Below are 24,417 nucleotides of genomic sequence, written 5' to 3' on the forward strand. Positions count from 1 at the left end.
CAAACGAAGGCGTCGCTGCCTGCGGCCGTGATCAGAAGTTAAGTACGGTGATATACATGTTTTCAAAACGAAGATATTAGGGTATAGTTCTCCGCCGTCTACTTCCCCTCAATGGCCATGAAGCCTGTAACATTCTCGGTGTCGCCAGTTTGAAGCCGTCCAATTCTGCGTTGCAAACGCATACCATTAGCAATAACAAAAAAAAGCATGAGCCTTAATATGAGCCTCTGCTGCCACAAAGACGTCAGCCAATTCATAAAATTGCAATGAAACGAAACTCGCAGCATAAGAAAGGATGTAACAAGCTACGGCGCTACTTTAAATGCAATATGCTGGACCCGTCGTAAACCTATGAACTTGGCGGCAGTACAGGAACTCTGATGGGGATCAATAATAATATTACGCTGTTAATTAGAAAAACTAATTATTTATATTGGCAATCAATGGTGTTAGGCGAGTAAAGTTATGGCTAAAAATATCTGCATTACGTGCTTTTATTATCTTTGTGCTGCTGTTTAGACGTATAGGATTAGAGGTGCTACGCGACGGCTTACTTTCTTTATCGCGATTGCACTACCAATTGATTTAGAATGTAGACTTTACGTCTGCCTTTCGCTTGGTAATAATTATGTGATCTACCACTGAGTGCCTGCGAATCTAAGAAAAGCTTGTAAGAGTCTTCTCTGGCAGTGAGGAAAAAATAAAAACTATGCGGTGCAGGAGGTCCTCGTTTCTAACTTTGCCAATTTTTATACGCATTAAAAGCTCTTTCCTGCTACACTTCCACAGCATGTGTGCGAAGCCGGCCGTCTCCGTTCGGCAGACTCTGCATTTGTCTGTCGGGTGCGTCTCGGGATATATTTTGTGCATCAGCCTTTCGCGATTACAAAAGTTTGAATTTTAAAAACGGTGTCAGTGAGACACGAGAAAGCGATCGATTGCCGAGTTGTCGAGAGAAATAATTCGGACTTTCTCACCTTCAAAGATGCCACGAGTGATGAAGCATCCATTGCCCATGGCTTGGTGTACACATCGAACTAGAATTTCAGAAGAAAAGCAATGCTTGTTATTTTTACGTCTGTACAGCGAAAAATTCTTTATTAGCAACAAACTTGTTTTGCCTTGAAACATATATAAACCACCAATATGCAGTCACCCTTCACGTCGTGAATTATTATTTTGAAATAACAAGACAGTGAACATGGAAATATATGTTCGTGTATTTATGTACGTCTATAGGGCCTGTATAAGGCGGGGCTTTATGTCTGTGTCAGGCGCTCCTTCATATAATGTGGTAGCCTGTGACTGTATGCTGATGGGTAGATGCGAGCTAATAGAGGCGCAAATTAAGGAATTTGTGATTAATAGAAGGGTAAGTGAGTGCATGTATGGGAACAAGGATACGTAATGGGAGTCGCTGATGGGAGTGAATAAAGCTGTCACGTCCTACGCTCATATGTGGAGCTGAAATGATTCCTTAATTCTGAAATAATACCTTTACAGAAGACAGTTGAATACTGAACTTCAGCGCTAGACATGTATATATGATCACCTCTCACAAATAAGTGAAGCTCGTATGCAGCAGTGAGCAATGTGAAAAAAATTACAGGAGCGCACTAGTGTTCTTTCGTGCGCAAACGGCAAATGCGAAAGCAGTGCAAGCTCGTTACTCAGTCACACAACCTGTTATCTAGAAACATAAGCTTGATGATAATGTAATATTGTCTAATCAGGACTCTCTCGACCACGTGACTAGTTAGATCCGATCGCGTTATCGGCCAATGCAGTCACTGACTATCAGTACTACCAAATCTTACTGTCATTATCTATCACTATCGCTATCTAATTTAATAACGTCATATGTTTACCGTTAATGGCAACCTAAATTTTCACTGAGGTGCGTTATTCGCCTTGTCTGTATGATTATTATTACCATCGCAATGTTGACTGTGACAAGTAATTTATACATAACGTTGCTGTCTCTAATTTTCTTGTCAATATAGTGTTTCTCTATCCGTTGCCTGACCATCGTTAGTTATCGTTGTTATCACATGCACACATCTCGTGGCCACACGTCCTGTCCACATCACTCATCAGATTGTTTCGTATTATATCAAATAGTGTTTAGCAAGCTTCTGACAACGCTTCATTACTTCTTATGCGTTGCTATTACCAGGCCTGACTGAATTCATGCCTTAGATAGGAAAACTAGAATGGTGCGCGCAAGGCTGCCTTACTACAGGTTCTCTCCCTCTAGCTGTTCAGTTGCTTCAAAACAGAGGACAGCAAGCTGGCCACCACATCCATCGTCGTGAGCCCGCGCAAAAAAGTACCTCCCGTTGTTGTCTTTTCACTCAAGAATAGAACAGCGTTCCCGGGAGAGAGCCTGGCAAACCTTGACTAGCTACTTCGACTCAGCTTGCAAAATCTTATGTGTCTCATATATTCTGCGAGGTGTTTTAAAATACGAAGGGGACGCATACACGCACGACTGGCAGTATCTCAAAAGAGTACGATATATATTGTCCCCAGCACCAAAGCCGCCATCTAGCTATCGCCAAATAATGACGGTACTCGGGTTTGTAAAATACCCTCAAAATATCCGGGCTCGTCGAACTAACACTTGTTTTAAATACAAGTATATTTATTATCTGAACATAGACATGTGGGTACTCATGTAAAGTTTTAAATTCCTTTCAATCTCGCAATCAGAACCCCAAGCTAAATTAGGTTTCAGATAAAGAAACATCCCCTACAACCTTTTCAGTTGAGGTACCAGTAAATACTTTACTGGCACAGCGCTCGCGCATTGCACCTTTTTCTTTCCAGTAATATGTTTCGCACACGACCTCTCTGCAGGCAGGAGCTATTGAAATAAAACACTTTCTCCATTAAGAAGGTTTTCTCAATGGCTGATATTTAGAGGTGGGGAATGAAGAGCGGTCGTGTCCGAACGGGGGATGAGGGCTGTAAGTGTGAAATGACCGCTTAGAGCTGAAAAATATTGGCAAACATTACATCCTCCCAATTCTAGGGACGTGCCTCTAATATGCCCTAATATAAATGAGAAAACTTGATTATTTGGAATATAGTACCTCTTTTACCGAGCGATGACCATGTTTGCCGATGAACTCTCGAAACTTCTCACCACACTCGTTTTGAGCAGTTGACAGCCATTCAGATGCCTCCTGTTCAAGTACAAAAACAAATAAGGATACAAAGACCTAAGATCTTGCTTTATCGGTCAGGATTATATTAATTCCTTCCAGACGAAAACATAAAAAGGCAGACCCTTCTTGGTGACCATTCCGAAAGAAAAACTGCTGTCTGTGGCATACAGTCAGGATTAGTTTAGAGCATATTGGTGCTTTGTTTATCACTCCATTCTGCATTTATAAAGGAAATAGTGTTAGCCAGGTCTATAAGGCCTAACGTCCCTATACAGCTCGTGCTATAAGATGACGTAGTGAAGGGTTCCGGAAAATTTAACCACTTGGGAATTTATAACATGCACAGAGATGGTACAATACACGGGCATCTTGCTTTCAGCTCTAATGGAAAAGCGGCAGGCGCGGCCGTGACCGAAATGGCATCTCTGGGATCAGTCGTCGAGCGCCCAGGCCACTAATCTACCGTGGTGGGACTAAAGAAAGTAGATATATTCCATGTCGTCTGGCAGCAGTCTCGTCAGGTAAATAGAGACTGTGGTGGCATTTCGGAAGCTACAGTGATTGTGACAATAAATATCACAGGATAATGCGATGATGCAAATCGTTCGCAATCGCAACAAAATGTAAGATATATGTCTCAGGCGAACCCCAGAAAGAATTTAGTTTATATAGATACGCAAAACCTTCATTAGGCATCATCGTAAAATGAAAGGATAAAATAAACTTGATCGTGCGCTTGAAATAACTATCCGCGTGTTTCAGTCATCATTTGTAGTACTTTGGATGCCTTAACTTGTTAAACTGGTGGATTTCCGGGAACGAAGAGCCTCATGCGAAAACTTATAAAAACGTTTTGCTCAGTTACTAAAGTTAAAAGCTCCTTCCATGCGAATTTGTAATCCCTTCTGTAATGAAAGTTGTTTAATACGGCTAGCCTTTCTGAAAGGCCTGACGTCCCCAGTCATAAAGAAATGTCCAGAACACGTCTAAGGGTAGTTGAAATGTTTTTTCGTGCGTACAGCTCAATGCTATAGAGTTGAGTAATCGCTGAAGCGCACGACAGTGACTTGTAAAATGGAATATTAACATAATTTTCCTTAGAAACGTTTGCTCTCCTAGCTACGGTAGCCGGATATCCGAATATACTGTTCTCTAGTAACCATTCGTATTATATATAGCGGCTGTTGTGCACGAAGATGTGGAATCTATGGTTCTGAAAAGTTTTACTCGTACAATAATTAACCATTTCAAAGCCTTTCGTTTTATACTCATAAAATGCACAGATGTCAATAGGTTTATGATAGAATTGATCTTGACACATAACATGTTTAAATCATTCAATCGTAAATCATTTGGCTAAGAACAGAACATTTGTAAAAATTTGTTCTCTAAGAAATTCAGCTCCGAAACGTAGCACCAAGACCAGGCAAGCCTCGCAGCTGTTGAAAACACTCTTTAATGCCCGCCTGCGTTAGGAATCGAGCCCATCGCCAACTGCATGTCAGGCAGAGTTGAAACTGCTAGGGAATCGCTTTAGGATGGGGGACAGTGGGAGCAACAGAATTGGCATGAAGCGGGACCCTTTCAAGAAATCATATTTATTAAAAGAGGGCTTAAACACAATTTACACCTCAAGGCAGCAGAACAGTTACTATAACAACCTGCTGCAGAAACCACCGCAAATATTTGGACAACTTACCTCGTTGCTCATGCTGAGGAACTGTTCTTTTTCAGTGCTCTTTCTCAGCAAAGAACCCAGCTCCTGCGATTAAGAAAAGAAGCATTCCAGAATACTGCAGGTCATCTCTGCTGAGCTTCAAGAAAGTCTGACTTCTTTTGTGCTTGTGTTCAAACGAGCGGCCACTCAAAGAACCCATGTTAGTGTTTTCTCGGAATTTTCCTGCAGAGGTGTTTAGGCTGATGGCAAAAAACAAGTTGAGAGCAGTTACAGACATACCCTGGTGTGACTTAACACATTCAAATATATTGTACAAAATTGATGAAAGAAAAGCTGCGTTTGCCTACGAGTTGCTTAGACAAAGTAGAAACATTCTTTTTGATAAAATCCAAAAGCATGGCAAGTTAACGAATGAGAAACCGCAAACGTTTTGACAGTCAGGTTGTAAAATCCCGAAAACAATATACCAGCACTGACGCAGAGTCGCCCTGCATGCTTACTGAGTAGCCCTGTGAAGTGACATCATTATATTTTCTGATTTAGGTGTACATCATAAGCGATCAATTTTGCACTCAATCGGAGAATCAAAACAATAAAACTTGGTGTGTTTTGTATACTAGCCAGGCAGCACATCGAGGTAAGTGATGCCTTATTCGTCTGCTTTCGTCTCCGCCCGCTTCAGATTGACAAAAATATCTAAGTCAGTGTTGTGAATTTGACGGTAACAATTAACAAGCAATGTTTTCAGTCATGAATCTCGTTAACATACAAGCACTAATGTATATATGTTATCGATAGACAGCACTATCTGAACAAATTCTGGTATCACTGCGAGCGAGCGACACATAAAAAAGAAGGGGCCGTGAATGTGTCCACTCTAAGGATATCCTGCTATTCTTCGTATCAGTTTCCAGAAACTTGTCCAAAGGATACAAAAAACAATTGTCGAATAGGAACTTGTCTACTATAGTGGGAAGAAGTTACTGTAATTGGACGTAGCGCGGACTGGTGCTAATTGCCAATAAGCAGATTGTTGATGTTTTAGCGCCGCTTACAAATTGGGAATATTTTCTAAATTCAATATTTGCTTTCCATGTTGGCACAAAGAGATTGAAGGGAAACATCCAGACATTGTGGGCTGGCGGGCCTCTCGACCCCAACTTCGCAGGACAGCAGTCCCCGTGCATGGCAACATATACGACTACATTAAGTACGTTTGCTATAAAATTGCGGCAGTGCTCATATTTTTTTTTTCTAAACTGCCTTTTAATTTGAATTTTAATATTTTTCTCACTGTACATTTTACTTCTCTCGGAGGAGTTTCTATGTACCGATACAAGATTTTCACGAAAGTAAAAATTCATACAGCTCGGAATTAATAATAGCTTTTGAACTATCTAAGTAGTAATTCGAAACATTTGCAATATTCTCAGTCCTGCCCCTTACAGAATATAGCGGACACCTGATTATCAGTATGCGTGACGATGAATTCTCATCAGCCTCATTTTGTGGCTTATGTCCTAACATTGCGTTAGCGAAGCTGTCTTCCACGACAGCATCTGTAGTGGGGCCGCTTTCCTATCCAGTGGTGTTGCACGTGAAGTTACGCTCCTCGACTTCTCATCCGGAAAGCCTCGTGACACCGGGTAGTCTACTTCCGTATAGCCTTTACCGTCATGCTATCACAGTTTTGCATAACCAGTGCCTGTTTTGAGCTTTCGTTACTTTCCTTAGGTTGACTGGTGGCGAACCACCAAGACTAGAGGTCTTGGTTCCGGCAGTGTTCAGATAAAACTCACTCGCTCGAGAAGGCCGGCGCACCAGCCCTGGTTGCACCGAAATACCAGTGTAGAGCGCATACAGGCGCTACATGGCTGACGTTCGGGAGAGGAAGACGTGCTCTGACTATCACCGCGCTGACGACAATTTTGAAGAAGTGCAATATGTGGAGATGCGAATACAAATGCAGAAGCCAGCATCGATTTGTGGTAGAGCGTGGTGTTTGACTGTTAGCCGCAAGGCATGTAAGGCAAGAGGTGCAATGTTGATATTCTCTATAGGGGAGCTGCCTACAGTGAATGCTTGAGGTGTGTCCGAAAAGCAAATAATTTTGCTTCTGCGTAAGCGTGAGTACTAAAAGCTTGCAGGTATCGCCGTAGTTTAGATTAAATGATCGTGGCGTGCACTTGGCACTCTTTCAGTTGATTGTGAGTACCCTACAATCTGCGAAACGCAGAGCAAAAGGTAAATAAAAGACGAAACAAGAAAACCACATTCGACCATAGATGCAAGTAATTAGGCTGGACGGTTTCGTTCTTAGCCATGTGCTACAACTTTCACGGCATCGATCAGACTTTAAATACCTTCTTCGGAAAGGAGAGCACACGTATTTACATTCTAAGACCTTTTCTGCCTTTAAGGGTGCCTTAAAGGCTCTCTTACATAGCTAACAATCAATTTGTGCAGACGGCTCAATTTTGACAAAGACGGTATGTTTGCCGAGCCGCTATGAGCTGCAAGGAAAACACTGTTAATATTAGGCATGAAAGAAGCAGACGTACGCTAGGGCCTACAGCACACTTTACTAGAGTTAACGAGATAGTCAGTGCATTATATTAACCTGGGTATGCCGTTTTTTCTTTTGTGATTCCTAAAGGAGCGCTTTAAATGCATAAAAATGTTCTACCATTTCTCATTACTGCCACGCATACATAGTGCATTAGATTAATCTGGGTGTGCCGTTTTTTTTTTTTTTTTTTGTGATTCCTAAAGGTGCGCTTTAAATCCATAAAAATGATCTACCATTGCTCATTGCTGCCATGAGTACATGGTCAGTGCATTAGATTAACCTGGGTATGCCGTTTTTTCTTTTGTGATTCCTAAAGGAGCGCTTTAAATCTATAAAAATGCTCTACCATTGCTCATTGCTGTCATGCGTACATTTTACTGTGCCAAAGACAGGAAACGCAGCATGCGAATAAACATGCTTTTCTTTTGAAGGCTACTCTCATTTAAAGTTGAAGAGGGCAGGATTACCTAGAACATCAAATTCAATGGACAATTATTTTGAGACCTTTGTAGCTGGAGGCGCTGCTCTGGAGTTTTGTGAACAAATGCCTGTTTAACTCTGAATTGCTTCCGATAGGCAACTGCGGCGAGAAGTGTGAATTCAACTTCAGGCATAAGCAAACGCAATGACGATTCACCTGAATCATGCGAGGCACCTGCACACTCTCCACGTCTCCATTTTGCAGTATTTTCGACAGGGCGCTGAATATGTCGCTGTTGAGCTCTGAAAACCGCAAACATATGTGTCAACATTTTAAGTACATTTTCTTCCAAACGAGAACGTAAACTTATATCAAGAGATCATAACTATTTACCTAGTTCGTTCAAGCATAAATCCGCATTATATCAATTTGAGGTCAACTGTGGCAATGTAGGAAGACCAATTGAAGGTTTCTGCGTGATTAACGCCAAGGTATTTGTACGTTCAGGTACGGGTAATTGTGGTGTTGTAAGCTGGTAATGAAAGCTAGTATTAAGCCTCTTACGGCTGAATGAAGTTGACACTAGGTACAATTCAGAACACGTTCCACATGTTACACATATTGTAGATGATGCCAAGGTGGCTTTGAAAAGTGAGGTGGTCATACGGAGAGATGATGGGGAAGTAGGAAATGGGAAATCTGGTCCTGCTGCTCGATGACATTCTCAATTGCAAAATTATTCATTTATTTATACAATGCTGCGGGCACTAAGACCAAGCAGGGTAGTCTCACACACACAGAGCAACACATCACAATAAAAAACACACAGTATAGCACTATTTTGCTTAGCCGCATGGGGCAATGATTTAGTCATCCCATTCGGACTTGTTATTGCGCGCGGAGAAAAGGAAAAACTTATATATATATATATATATATATATATATATATATATATATATATATATATATATATATATATATATATATATATATATATATATATACATATATAGCAGAAGAAGAAGAATCGGAGGAAGCGAGGCGCGGGCTGACTGATTGGGGTTTTCTGAGCCCTGTGCGTCCGTTCTGCATACAAAGTTCACCTGTATTAAAACCATTTCATCCGTTACAATATATATATATATATATATATATATATATATATATATATATATATATATATGTGTATGTGTGAATATTTTTATATGTAGTCTACGCCTGATCTTACATATTTAAGCGATCAAGGATAAAGCGTTGTTGACAACGGTGAATTCTTGGCGAAGAGATAATAAGTTGCGTTGACTGTAATGACGTACTCGCTCTCTAGTCGATGAAAATTATTTTCCGACCTCGCACTCCGATCCTATGTCACTTCATGGTGGAATACAAATGCACCTCTATATATGGCCAAATCATTCACTTATATTTATTTAGAGGCTAGGCGTAATGCTGAACGATATCATTTTTATCAAGGCATGTGAAGCGCCCAACTTGTGCTGTCGCGTGCCCAAATATAAAAGCAGCTTGATTTTCCCGTTATTATGAGTGCTGTCAGATTAAACTGCAATGGTAACAAGTATGAGCAAATACAACATTCTAGCTAGATGCAAATAAATGCGTCTTACACCCAAGGGAAATAAATAAGTATCAGAAGTTTTATAAAAAGAGCCAAATTGTCTTCATAACTGAACGGTTTACCTCCTCAATGTTTAACAAGAGCGTAAATGTTAATACATTGCGAGGAATAGCATAGCAATAAAAGCAAGAGGATTGGTGTGCGTACGAACCTCCACATGCCTTTGCAAGAACCTGGAGAATCATGAGGTTGTAGACTGAAGATGACATCGCAGAAATAAAAAGCTGCCCTGTGGGCTGTAAAAGAGGTCAGTATTAATTTCTAGTCGCACCAAACATTCACAAATTACTGCAGTCATGCCTACGTTTAACAAGAAGGCATAGAAACAGAAAGATGACGCCTGGATCCTTCACGCCCAACATTGGCGAGCGCAGTTACCCTTGAAGTGTACCACTGGGTACGGAGCAGTGCAGGTGCGTTTGATTATTCTTGCTCACTGAATCCCCATGTAGCCTGTTTGGTTTTCTTTTCTTTTGGAAAAAAACAATGATAACTAGACAGCATGCGCTACCCGTAAACAAACACTGCGTACTATTTCTCAAATGGGGGTCCCCGAATCGATTTTGGGGATTCGCGCCTGCGTTTCGATGGAGGCGAAGCGAAGAGAGAGAGAGAGAGAACAACTTTTATTTAAAATGCCTGCAGAATAGGTTAGGCTCCCTCCAAGCAGGGAGGACTAGCTTTTACCGCGACGCGGCCACTACGTCAGTCTCGTGCGTTGTGCTCCTTGAGGTCTTGTTACGTCCCTCGCTACTTCCGCGGGTTCGAGAGGGCCGCCGCCCCCTTCTTGGGGGTGCTGCCCCCCTCTCCTCGGTTTCCCTCGGTCGCTGCCTCTCTAGAGCTGCCGAGACCTGCTGGACGGCCTTGAGTTGTGTCTCTTGATCATAGCTCCTCGTTGCAGCCTCTAGCTGCGGCGGGATCGTCGTCTTCTCGCTGGCTTCGCGCGGATTTACGCTACAGTCCCAAAGGATGTGAGCCGCGGTGGCTCTCTCCTTCGCGCACAGTCTACACATGTCGCTCGCGTGCACACTCGGACACATGTGCTTAGCTAGCACCGGGGTGAGCAGGGACCCCGTCTGTAACTGTCTGTATAACACTGCCTCCTTCCGGGTAAGCCCCGGGTGAGGTGGCGGCATAGTCTGTCTGTTCAGTCTGTACCATTTCACTATTTCGTTGAAGGTGGTCATCTTGTCCTTGGCACTGCGCCGCGACCAAGACTCCGAGTCGGCCGTGCTGAGGCGTCCGTGTGCTGTGCGATGTCAGCGCACGTTAAAGATCCCCAGGTGGTCGAAATTACTCCGGAGCCCTCCACTACGGCTCCTCTTTCTCTCTTTCCACTTTCACTCCCACCTTACTTCCTTCCCTTACGGCGCGGTTGAGGTGTCCACAGAAAATAAAAGTGAGACAGTTACCGCGCCTTTCCCTTCCTATAAACCAATAAATAAAAACAATAAATAAAAATTCGCGAAACCTACGCCCACAAAAAACAGAAAGGGCGCACGACAGCTCTGGCGCGCCTAGAAAACAGTTTCGGAGGGGTTAAAACGCGGAGCTTCAAAGCTTACTTTGGTTTCTCAAAGCGAAAGAAATTTGAGTGGAGTGCGGAAACGAAGAGTGTGCGAGCGCAAGAGAGAGCGTCTACGGCGTTTGTTGATGGCGGAATCGATGAAACTCGAGCTCCGGCAGCACTGCTGGATGGGGCGGCAATCGAAAGCGCCTCAGATGTGTGACGAGCTAGCGGCGCGAGTTTGGTAGAAGTCCTATCCCTTCTAGCGGCATGCATGCGTAGACTGTTGACCTCATCTCTCCGAAGACAAAACAACGGTGGCAGCTTAACGTTACTTGAACTTCGTCATAACGAACAAAAACACGCACAGTAGATCAGCACTACAAAAAGTCACACTGAATTTCGATCAGTTGGGTTTTTGACGTTTTTCGCTTAAAGGAATAAATCGGCCATGGGTCTAGGTACGTTTGCAGCGCCTGTAACTCCTAATACCGTCTACGACTATACCGTCCGTCCGCCTGCCGGTAACCTCACGGTAAAATCCGTTTTTTTTTTTCATCCCGACCTTGCCGGCCGTTTCTATTGTGCCCAGGGCTCTGGAGATGCCTTACGTTGGGCAATAGATATATACGGTATTAGTTCCATCGGACTGTTTCAAATGTCCCATATGTGAATGGTGACGTGAAAGACAGCGTTGGCAATAGGTCTAGATATATATACCCAGGTAGCACAGAATGTGGGGCCCCAGTAAGTCCGATGTAGGCAAGTGGGGCTGGTACAACCATCATAAAACCTGCATCGGTCCCCGATGGGGCAAATGTGGGCAAGCCCCATTTCGGCGTGCCCCTGTTCCTTCTGCCTGGGTCCCATAGCGGCATTGCTCGGGCTAATGCCGACCACATTCCTGCATGCAGACCGCAAGGGTCCTTTGTCGGATATTTAAGAACAATCCAACCTAAATGTGGGCTCTTTATGGGAAAGACCTCATAGATCCAAAATGAGGCAGCCCCCATTAAAACTTTGTGGGACCTACATCAGCCGTAGTGTGGAAAAAAACATGGACATGCCCACATGCTGCCCCAATCGGCCCCTCGTAGGTTACTTGAGGGCAGGTGAAATATGAATAAGCTCAATTTGGGCAAGCCCTCGTGAAGACCAAATGAGGCAGCCTTAGCTGAACCGCTTTAGGTCCCAAGTCAGCTGTAATGGGGCTGGAAGATGGGCGTGCCCCCATGGTACCAAAATCGGTCCCTTGTGGGGAACTTGACGGAACGTGCAACAGCAGGTGGGTTCTAGGTTCACAAACAACACCCTGCCCAACTGGGGCTGCCCACAAAAAAACCGCTGTAGGTCCCACATCGGCCGTAATGGGGCTAGAAGGCGTGCTCGCAATTGTGCAGTCATTCTTTCCGATCTTTATTTGTATTAGATGTTGCCCTAAATTACTATTATAGATGATCGGCCTCTTGAAGGTTACTTGAGGGCAGGCGAAATATGAATAAGAGCTCAATTTAAGCAAGCCCTCGTGAAGCCCAAATGAGGTAGCCTTAGCTAAACCGCTTTAGGTTCCACACAGGCTGTAATGGGGCTGGAAGGCGGGCGTGCCCGCATGGTACCAAAATTGGTCCCTTGTGGGAAATTTGAAGGCACGTGCAACCGCAGGTGGGCTGTAGGTTCAAAAACAACACCCAGCCCAATTTGGGCCGCCCGCACAAAACTCCTTTATATCCCACATGGGCTGTAATGGGGCTGGAAGGCGGGCAGGCCTGCATGATACCAAAATCGGTCCCTTGTGGGGAATTGGAAGGCACGTGCAAGAGCAAGTGGGCTTTATGGTTCAAAAACAACACTCAGCCCAATTGGGGCTGCCTACACTTAACCGCTGTAGGTACCGGTCGCAATGGGGCTAGAAGGCGTGCGTGCAATTGTGTAATGATTCTTTCCAACCTTTATTTGTATGAGATGCTGCCCTATATTACTATTATTGATGATTTGTATAACAGTTGTTGCCATGTTTAGTCGGTTAGAAATATTACGTGGCTTTAGTTCTCGCGCTCATGCAAATTGCACTAAAAATACTAAAACATACTTATTGCTAGCTGTTGCTTCTAATGTGGTTGCTGTGGATAGCCTCCAACACCCAGCACCAAATTACTGTTCAGAACACACATCTCCATAGCCTGAACAAGATGTACGCGTCTAATGTCTAATAAAACTTTTTCTAAACACGATGGCATTTAGGCTAGATGAATGTTAAGAGTTATTGTAAAATTTATTATTGTGGCTGTTTAGAAAGGGCAGACATGCATAAACTAAATACTTAATTATGTGCATAAATAATGACTGGGAAAATTTGGACAAGGGCTTCGCATCAATTTTCTGCGTCGGACCCCTATGAGAATAATGTGGGCAAGCTCAAGTGCGGCTTGCTCTATAAAGCGCGCATCGGTCCTATGGGTCTAACCGAAATAAAAGAAATGAATGTTAATCCAGAGCTGCTGCCCGAATCTGTCCAAAGTAGGACCATCGTGGGGAGTTGGTGGGATGTGTCCTTTTGGCAATGCGGGAAAAATGTGGGCAGCCCCGCAAGGGTAGCCTGCATCGGTCCCTAGTGGAGCCCATCGGGGCTTTGTCGACAGCCCCCTTCAGGCCTACGTCGGCCCCTCTTGCAACACCCACATTGAGTTCACCGGGGCTGTCCTGTATTGCCTACATCGGACCCACCAGGGGCCCTCCTTCACATCCCACTTTGTGCTACCTGGGTAAGGCCGTGAGTTCCGCAGACTTACAGGTGAAGCGCTACCGATGTCCGGTCGTTGACCTGAAACCGGAGATTGTCAAACTCAACCTTCTTTGGCTCCCTGAAAATCTAGATTTTGACATCCGTGACTGATTTCATTCCTGTGGAAAAGTGGCCTCCATCAGAGTGGAACAGTCGAGAGTTTCAGAAAGGGAGGTGTTCCTTACTTGGAATCGTGATATTTCCCGGACTCCTGCTGATGGTGTCATTATCAACGACTAGCTCCATCTTGTGAGATATTTTTGAGATATTGTGTTCGATGCGCAGTGTGTGTTTAGTGCCAGGCAATTCTTCCTTGTGTTTCTGTTGCCGCTAGATTGGGAATGTATTCCGTCACTGCCGTACTCATCATTGAGGAGAATATCGGCGATTCGGTCATACTACAGAGGAGTATGTAATGTCGCGGGCTCCGTAACTGGCAGCCATCTGGTGGAGTGGGTGTAAAGGAGTTTTTGTATTCTGGTGGTGGCATGCCAGCCATTAAACCTATTGAGTTAGCGACAAGAGATCCATTGCCATGTGTTAAAATTCCAGTGTGTGATGGCGTTACTACTTTGAACCATATGCCTACCCAGCTTTCATAGTAGGATCACCGGTCAACAGATGTGGGTCCTAAAATAGCGTACCGGGAGCTTGTGAATCACTGCATCACTGATGACACTCGATGCGCGTACTTGAGCTCGTCCAGATTATCAGTTCGGTTCCTGATGGAAACTGCGATTCAGATATGCCATGTCTAAGTGTAGTCTGGAATCATGGCGTGTGAGTGAGTTCTTCCTTAACTGAAAAAGACACCGTGCCTGCAAAGCACTTGTCCCGCCGCCGAACATCGAAGGCCAAAAGGAAGAATTAAGGAGAAAGTGTGCCTGCCAACTCTAGGGCGATATCACCTGCCAGATTGGTATCAGAACCAGTGGATGCTTGACATAATTGCATATTGGCCACCATGGTGGGCGTCCAGCAACTGATCTCAACCCTTAACGTATGTGGGCTCCGATCTAAGCAGAAGCAGGCACCATTGCGCTTGTTATTCGCGAGCACTCAGGTAGACATTATCTCTGTTCAAGAGAGTAAGGCAGAAAGGAAATTGGACACGGAGGTAGCCCTGTGAGTATTTTAACAGATTGCAATGTCTGTTGATCAAATATTTAATGCAAACCCCCAAGATGGAGTAGATTTTCTAATAACGGAGTAATTACAATGAGTAATTACTTCCTTATTAGAGATCTACTCCACCTTGTGGGTTTGCCCTAAATATTGGACCAACACTATTCTCACTTCGACCTATAGATCAATTCGCTCTCGCCCTACCATCTCATCTGCTAGCCGTCCTGGTTAGCTCAGTCGGTAGAGCGACTGCCCCGAAAAGGCGGTGGTGCCGGGTTCGATCCTCGGATCAGGACGAATTTTTCTTTAACTACGAAGTTTCTGAAAAAACTCTATAGCTTTTCTTTGTAGGCGTATGGCTGCGCTCGGGTGGATGACATTGAGTAATTACTCCCTTATTGCAATGTATGTGTGTCGCACTCGGTGAGGCTATCGGCGGGTTTCTTTCTGTTCTCTAAAACGTCTCTCTCTTTCTGACTTTATGTAGCCAGCTGATTGAGAAGGGCGGCTTATATGTTGTGAGTTTAGCTCTATATGGTGAATCGTGGAGGTTTGTCCCTTTGTATGCTTCAAATAATCGTCTGCAGCGAGCAGCGTTCTTCGGGGATATTGCACATCTGCAAGACTCCAATTGTTTTTTGGGATTGATGAGTCATCAACTATCTGTGTGACTTACTCGACCCTACTGGGTTTAGCCAAGTTGCGATAAGGGCCCTGGTATTTATCGATTATTACTGAAAACGAAGCCGTCATTAGTTCCGGATTGTCACCGAACTTCACATATAATAGACGAACCTAACGTTCATGTTTTGATCGCATTTAAGTTCCGGCAGATGTCCTTAAACAACGCATTCCATAAGATGCCAAGCCCATTTCTTTCTCTGACCACAGAATGGTCAGTGTGCGCGTTGAATAAAGTTACCGTGAATAGTTTCAGCCGCAGTGGGCGCATTTGAAGCTTGACGCTTCGCTGTTAAACGGGGACGACTTTTTTGCAGCGAGTGAGGACAGTATTGGATTCTTGCTTCACCATGAGTCTTATTGTTTAGCAGCTTGGGAAATGCTTACTCAGAACGTTCATGACATAGCTATTGATATGTTTTAGGTCTTACTTCAAATAGTGTGAACAAGAACTTTTGCTTCAGAGCCTACATAATTTGCAAAGAAATTAAATGTGAGACTGCTGGCTTCTACACCGAGGAAATCACTACCGTAAAATGCTGTCATCAAAAATTTCGAAGCATATCATTTTCTGACGGCCCGTGTGCAATCCCGCAGCATTTGTGTTTTGCACTTTGACTAGCTAAGTAGACATTATATTGTGATGGTGTCTTGTTCTATAATCCAGATGTAACAGTAACCTAGTTTGCAAATCACTACACCTCTCGTTTATTTTTTACCACTATTTGAACTGCTGATGATTTTCGTGTTCAGCGACTTGAGCATGTGATTAAGCGGCCTTCTGAAGATGAGTGCAAGGTGATAAGTCCTCCATTCATATCATCTTAATCGGAAAGCGCAATTGGCCGTATGCAGGGTTCTCCTCTGTCCTACGACAAATTTGTGAGACCAGTATTGATGTCGGATTTCTGCCCCAGCCCTCACTTTGCAGTAATATAAAAAATTAACAATATTGAAAAACTGATTTGTAGGCGGCTACAGACCCATCACACTCCTGAATGATGATTGTAATATTTGCGCTGAAGTCCGCTCAAAGCGGCTGTTAACAGACTGCAATGCCTATTTTGATTTGAACTCTGGGACTCATCAGACATGTGACCTAAGGAGCTGGTCAACACAATGTAATCTACTTGTGGCACGTGCTTCGCCGTATTGCAGTCAAGCTCTCTTTCGCCCTCTGTCTTCGCTCCTGTTCGTTTTATACTTGGCGCCACTTTGCACAAGTGCTACCAACACCATAACAGTTAGTGCTTGATGCGCAACGTATACATTGAAAAAACAGAATTTGACGCCACATTCTATATCTAAGATGCTTCACTGCACTGCCCCTGTCTGTATGTCGTTAGACATGTTCTTTCTAACTGGATCACACAGCCTCTGGATAACGCTCATGATGGGCCAGCGTAGCGAACTTGTCGTTTCAACAAAACATTCTATAAGATGATTGTTATTAATGCAATTGTATGCAGAAGCAGAGTTCGATGTGGAGGCGCACTCACTCTTAGTGATGTGTTCTGCATTGCCACTTATTTAGAGTTATTGATTTGGTAGGTTCTATTGCGTATCGTGTTGATTTGATGCTGAGTTTCTAATAATTTATGCACCCGTTATGTACATGCAACATTGTTTCAGTGCACCAAATATGTTGAAAAAAAAAAGCGGCGTTGACTCAGTAGCTAAGACGCTCGGCTACTGAACTGAACTACCCGGGTTAGAATTCGATCAGTTCGAATGAGATGTGCTTCGATCGTTTTCTTAGGCTAGTTATATTACTACCAAAACGATCTACTAAGTCCAAGGCAAGCTAGCTGGCGGTGGTAGAAGGTTATGCGGCCGGATGTGATTAGGAAGTTTGCGGGGATCAAATGGATGCAGCTGGCAACGGACATGGTTAATTAGAGGGATGTGGGAAGAGGCCTTTGGCCTGTAGTGGGTGCCGTCACGCTGGTGATGATAAAGTCTAGCGTCGCATTGCAAAACCTCGAATGTCACTTGCCGACACCAGGCGAACTCGGGCGTTGCAACCCGGAGTGTACAGCTTCCGCTCTTAAACGGAATATATGGTCCGATGCAAGCAGTTCTCTCGTACGAGTTTAACGTTTGTAAGAGCAACAAATGACGAACGTATTTTTTTTTTGTTTTTTTTTGCACAAGAATTTTGTTGCTGAGCTATACAATTTCAGTCACTGCGCGTTAACAGCAGTAATAATGTTCAATTGAGCTGGCGGTCGCGAACGCCTCCCAAGAAGATATACGAATACTCTCCGGGAAACTTTAGGGGGATGTGAATATAAAGGAGGAATAATTTTGAATTGATAAGCAGAAACACACATGCGTGCACGAAGCTTCACGATTATGTTGTCGTTTAATTACAGTCTTTGTCTAAAGTTTTTAGCCCAATAGGCTTGCTTCTGGGCCACAGCATGCGGTTCGTAATGCGATCCCACTGTTTGAAAGTTCTTACAAGCAAGACAGTTTCTTGCACTATATCCAAGCCGGAGGACTTCTATGAATGATACAGAAGCGCTACTGTACGGCTTAGAAGCGGGCCTCCTGAGCTCTAAACTTCTGACAAAGACTATATATTGGTATTTTTCTTCATTTGTAAGAAATGAACACCACAGGAATTAACTAGTGTTTTTTTTAGGAGAAATGAACCTTCTACCTCAGCAAGTTTGGGCAAATTGCTGGCGATGTAATCATATATTTCTGTTGACGTAGCCATATCATCCACACATAGACGGAGGTCTCCAGCTTTTTCTGCAACTTCTTTTACACCTCGGCCCACAGATAGTAGTATCTGTCAAAACATGAGAACATTGCACAGTATATAATCAGCCCCGAGCAATAGTGTCAAAGTCCGTAGGTTTGAAGTAAACTGCACGACGTTCCTAAGTTCTGAGAAACCTCGGAGCGCTGCAAGACGTCTATGCATGCCATTAAGATTAATGTGCACTCTTTGAGGAGGTATTGCGGGGTGGCCTTCTTATGCGCGAAACTCATATTCCCTATCTGAGTCGAGGAGGAAAGCGTCGCTTGAAAACTATTTACTGCTTGCTATTTGCTTGATGTGATATTTGCTTCGAAGTTACTGCAAGAAAGAGGAGAGGAGAGAAGGAAGTTTAGCGCCACAAATAGCTTCCTCTCGAGGAATAACAGTGAGGGGCATAATTAGGAACTCTGCACTTTGGCCAAGCTGCCATTTATGGTCAAGGCGGCCGCAGATCTAACAACTGTTGTTTTCAAATCTACTTCAAAAAATTCACTTCATCAAGCTTACCGCTTCCTTCCAGTTGCGGCCTTACTGTAATCTTATTATAATGAAGACTATATAGTCCTGAAAAGCGCAGTGGAGAATACTAGATACAAGCTCCTCGTGGCTACCCGCGGTCACGGTTATTGTGCAGGAGCCACCAAAAGACGAGTGGAAATCCTACTAGGAATAGGAACTACAGCACTTTTTTTTTTTAAACCGTCTGCTCAAACTTACTTCACTTCACACTGCACACTTCGGGTAGAGCTACTATATCTTTGGAAGCGTTTTCTTGCATGAAATGCTTCATAAGAACTGTACTCACGGTAGGTAGGTAGAAGTGCGTGTGAAAAAAACACCTCGCTCTCATTACTCAAGTATTCCGGATGCACTCACATTTAGTCAAAGAATCTGGCATAAAACGTTATCTTCGCTAAACTATGGGTGGAGGTAAGCAAAGAAAAAAATGCTCACTTGTCACAGCCATAGCGGTCATATTCCTCCTTTAAAATGCAGGTTGCATTGATTCATAGCAGGGTCGAAGTTCTGAGAATAATACTGATTGGGACGAAATATTTTTGAGGCGTCCTCTTCTAAGAAACAATTATATCGACAATATATGTTCAGCCCGGTGCTCCTGAACGTTTTTGCCAACCACTGAAAAACGAGGAGCACTTGCGCAGGTAGTTGTAATACGAATGCCGTACCCACTACATTTTCCCTGCAGGACAAATCTTTGAACGGCTTACCTTCGCTGTGGAGTACAGTTGCAATGGGAGCTTCTTTTTTTGAAGTGGTCTGAATCGCTTCACTCCACCTTGTACTTCATCGCAGGTCTCCCGTCCCATAGTACTGTACATAAACGCCTTGTCCATAAGATTTGTTCCAGAGTTGGGATCTCGGTGACCCTGAAATGATTTTGATTAGGCACTGAAATATTCCTCACTGTTCTTTTAAAGACTGCTGGCACCTAAGTAATCATACTTTTATTCAGTTCGATGTGACCAAATCCGCCGTACTTGTTGGTGTGCTATCATTAGTTGAAGGGATATTCGAAAAAACGCAAGATACCATATAGCATTAAAAGAAATGAAAACATAATTCAACAAAAGTGGAAGCGCGAACTTCGTTTTGGCAGTTAAAATCTTCAGCACATTTGTTTATACAGTAAGCATTTTATTGCTCCAAAGTTCCTGCAAGCAACCCCAATCTCGCATTTATTTTTATTTTATTTATTTGTATTTTCTTAGACAACTAATAGAGTAGTTTAGGTAAAAGGCCTGTAGGAATGGGAAACCATGACCTCCTTATAAATATTTTACACAGTTTTATTCAATAGGGCTGAACAGTGCGTTCAGAGGCTCATTTCTGACTGTCACCGTCTCCATCGTTTTCATTGCTATTTAATGTTGTATTTTGCCATTCGCTCTCTTTTCTTCGTTTTCTCTGCCCTGGGTGCACCTATGCCTGTTAGTGAGCACTTGACAATACAATAAATCATTAAACGCAGACAAAACAGTTATGTATAATAGGCCTGAAATTTCCCACATGAGACCTCCCATAAACCTTGAGATGCAGGTTGCACTACAATGGCCTCAGTACCTCTGTTTTTCTTTGTGAATGCCTTAAAAGTTCCATGAATGGACTGAAGGAAGGGAGAAGCACATGATGTGGGGCGACATATTGACTCCCTCGTGTGCTTCATTTCTGCGCCGCGTCCTGCTGCGCACCGGGTATGCATGACGCTTGTTCAATTTCGGCTTCGGAGAAAGTGTTTGAACAAAGGCAAACAACGAACATCACCTTTAGCTGTTTGATGTCAGAGAACCACCACAGACGTTCGGAGACCTCCACAGCTGGCTCACAAATTCTCTTCTTTCTTTCACTCCCTCCTCCATCTAATCACAGCGCGGTTCATATATCCTAGGTTGATGTGTCCCTTTTTTTTACCACAAGCTTGCCTCTTTCGTTCCATATTTAGCACATACTAACCACCGCTTGCTAGGGGAGGCTCTTCGATGTTAGAAAGTACTCAACTTGATGGTCTGCGACCACGGTGCCCTGAAACAGGACAGGCGCGGAGCCCCAATCGGCAAAGGCTCGACTACTTCCGCGATACTCTGTATGCAACTATTTTTGACTTGATCCTGTTATTAACAGGAATCTGGCTTCGAGGCTCACCCTAATTATTAAGGGACGTAGCCTCCAAGAACTCCATTTTCGATTGGCTGATTAAAAGGCCGCTTTCAATATTCTACTTGAAGCAATTCATAGCCGTGGTCTTCGTGAGTACTCGACCAAATTTAAAAGCGTTACGTGGAGCCGATAATTTAAAAATATTATTTAAAAAGTTGCTCCGGCGACCGCTCGCCATTGATTATTGCCACAGATTCCGCCCGTGCAAACCTCTCATATGACGCAAACCTCATGTGACGACATCGGAGTTTGCTGGAAGCGCCCACTCGTTGGACGCTCCCATAATGCCGGAAACTGAACGCGGCCGCTGCGTCCTGAAAGAAATCAATTCTGTGGCTTTGACACCCTAGTTGTTAAGAATCCTTCAAGCGTTGATTCTACCATTAGCAGCTGCCAACGCCTCGACCAGCTACAGGCTTCTCGAATGCAGCCCGGCATCGCTACTGGCGCGACCTCTGTTGACCTCGATCTGCCAGCTCTGGTTCGAGCGATCATCCCCAAGAAGCCCCAAGCAGTCAGCCCTTTCTGCCGGCATGAGCATGGGTGCGAACATTCGTTCGCACTTTCTAATGATGCCGGGCTCCGCAACGTCATTAAAAAGAGTTGGCAATAATCCCTTACCCTATCGCATCCAGCCCTCCTGCACCTTGCCCAGCGGCGGGTCACGCTCCCTTTGCCGTATCATCTTCCTTTGTTCTCCCACTCCGACCGGCACCGCCCTACAGCTACATCAACGCAATGGCGATGGCTCAACCTGCGCCATCCTCTTATAAACCTTGGCACCTCTCCCAACCAGTGTGCTACCTTAGTAGCACACTGGGATCAGCGGACATATTGTTGCGAAGAATATCGGCATCGGCGCGAGAGGAGCCCTCACGCTAGGCTAACATCCAATCATCCTTCACCATGTCACCATGCTGTGCCGTTATCTTGCTTGTCGCCACGTAACATTTTGGTTGGAGGTGCGGCGTAAGTCATCCCCATCCTTGCCAGTTGGAGCATCGACGCCATCCTTACGCTGGGACCATCGACCGAGAGCCCTGGGATAACGCCGCGCAGCTTCGCCCCAGCATTTCCTGCCCAGACCCGACCAAATAACGCCGCCCAGCCCCCAGCCCGGATCTGAAGACAAGGCGCACACATGAATTGAGCAGAGACCAGACCAGAGCAAATACGCGATGGACCCGAAGAACCGAAAGACAAGAGCACGCAACCCCCGCCCCTTCCAGCTGCCCGACACGACCTCGAGTTATAGTGCTCTAGAAGATTAGAGCACTATACTCGAGTCATCGGTCCCGCGTGCTTCGGTGGCGTATAGCTGAAGAGCTCTAGGGGAGGCGGATCACCCAAGCATCATCGTAGTCATTGTCCTCGATGTGGCAAGCGCATCATTCTCTTCTATCTTTTCTTGAACATCTAGACCGTCACGTCACCATCGACTTAAACGAACTGATCGGGATGATCGCTCGGTAGCCCCGTGAAGTGTTGCGAAGATTATCGGCAGTGGCACGCGAGGAGCCCTCGAGCTAGGCCAGCCATTAAATCATCCTTCACCATGTCACCATGTTGTGCCGTTCTCTTGCTTGTCGCCACATAACAATATCTCCCGCTATTGTCATCGGTAACTTCAGGAAGGACGCTGTAGTTACAAACCCTTCAAAAGTGGCCTACCTTATACATCTTGTGGCACCACAGGGGCGAGGACAGATACAATCAAAAAGATGAATCCATACCAACTTGCCCAGTTTTCTACTTTCGTGCTACCTTATACATTATATACTAAATCGCAATATTATTCGTCCTCAACAAGCCCATTGTCCTCCCCAGCAGTGTCAAAGACTGGTCGGTATGATTTTGTATTGATTACTGTGCGCTCAACAAGTTTACCTGCAATGATATCTACCCTATGCCACGGATTTTTAACACCCTTTACTCTCTCCAAGGCGCCGAATATTTATCGACCTTGCACGTACGCTAGGTTTATCGGAAAATACCTATACATGCGGACGACAAAGAAAATACCGCTTTCGCATCCCCCTATCGACTTTACGAATTTAAGTTTATGCCCTTCGGCCATTGTAACGCACCAGCAACATTTGAAAGACGAATGGGGATACTGTACTAAAATGGCCTAAAATAGAGAACCTGTTTATGTTACTTGGGCGGCATTGTTATCTTTACATCAACTATTAAAGACCATCTCACGCGCATGAAATTGCCACGTACCTCGATTCGGCGAGTCATCAGCTCTACACCAAGAGATGCCACTTCGCGTAGGAAGAATTGAAAATATTGAGATATAGTTAGGGGGCCACGAAGGCATTCATCTAGTCGCTGCAAAAATAATCGTTATCCTGAACTTCGCTTTTTCTAAGCAGAGGGCAGGTTAGCAAAGTGTTCTCGGCCGTGTGCGTCCTATTTCAGGCGTTTTATTAGAATTTTGCAGCTATTGCTGCCCCAATTAGTACTGAACGCGCGCAGCCCTTTTGTGTGGGATGACTATTGCGGCACTGTTTTTAACGACCTGAATCTCACCCTAACATGGGCCTCTATTCTTGGCCACTTCAGTGATACCGGCCCACCATCCTTGATACTGATGTTATTGGTCGAGGTCTCGGCGCTGTTTACGTCTCCAGCGTGACGCAAAATCGTGTGAGAAAGTTATTGCGTTCGCCAGCCGAACCATGACTCCAGCTGAGAAAAATACACTATTACGGAGCAGGAAGTTTTGCCGTCGTCTGGGCGGTCGAAAAATTCGTCCTTAGCTATACGGTCGCCACTTCACAGTTGTGACCGATTATCATGCTCTTTGCTGGTTGTCTAAGATGAAACATTTCACAGGCCTACTTGGCCGTTTAATTATACGCCTACAAGAGCACCATTTAAACACCATTTCGACTCCAGCAATACGCCGATACGCTTACTAGCTGCCGACTTTCAGGATCAGACTGCTCTTTTTCTACGCAATGAATCTACTCCTTTGAACAGAGGTGACCCTCTCTTTCTCCAGTGCATACCACAGCAGTTTCTTTTGACTACTCTGACAACAAACACGCTCTCCGATCGCAGTAACTAACCGACTCCTACTATCGTCCCATCATCGACCACCTTATCGACACTTCGAACCATCCCAATGCTAGGTTTCGCTGACAGCTACGCCACTTCAATCTTGAGCATAGCATCCTACAGCACTACGGCACTTCTCTCATAACCCGATGGATCCCAGCCATGCCACGTGTGATTTGCCCACATATTCTAGCAGCTCTCCCCGATGACGCTGCTGCCGATCATCCACGTTTTCCCAATACCCACTTCCGCGTGAAAAGGCGTTTCGTTTGGCCTGGCCTATCCTCCAGCGTAGCTAAATACATCGCTTACTGTCCCCCGTGTCAACGTCGC

The 24,417-nt window shown here is 44.5% G+C and overlaps 1 protein-coding gene and 1 non-coding gene across 2 annotated transcripts in view; one reads left to right on the forward strand and one right to left on the reverse strand.

The window, feature by feature from the left end:
- Positions 1-24,417, reverse strand: part of LOC146196144 (uncharacterized) — a 127,249-nt gene that overhangs the window by 21,048 nt on the left and 81,784 nt on the right. Inside the window, exons 20-26 of the mRNA XM_084596332.1 lie at positions 19,572-19,730; positions 18,235-18,369; positions 9,626-9,710; positions 8,055-8,140; positions 4,870-4,932; positions 3,096-3,188; positions 978-1,037 (exon numbers count right to left, since the gene is read on the reverse strand). Of these exons, the coding sequence (XP_084452458.1) occupies positions 978-1,037; positions 3,096-3,188; positions 4,870-4,932; positions 8,055-8,140; positions 9,626-9,710; positions 18,235-18,369; positions 19,572-19,730 (681 nt within the window). The remainder of the gene's footprint in view (positions 1-977; positions 1,038-3,095; positions 3,189-4,869; positions 4,933-8,054; positions 8,141-9,625; positions 9,711-18,234; positions 18,370-19,571; positions 19,731-24,417) is intronic.
- On the forward strand, positions 15,111-15,184 carry TRNAF-GAA (transfer RNA phenylalanine (anticodon GAA)). Its single transcript has one exon. It is a non-coding gene; the product is annotated as a tRNA-Phe (tRNA).

This window comes from Amblyomma maculatum, chromosome 3, assembly GCF_055883805.1.
Source record: "Amblyomma maculatum isolate TAMU_Amacu chromosome 3, ASM5588380v1, whole genome shotgun sequence".
Lineage (NCBI taxonomy): Eukaryota > Metazoa > Arthropoda > Arachnida > Ixodida > Ixodidae > Amblyomma > Amblyomma maculatum.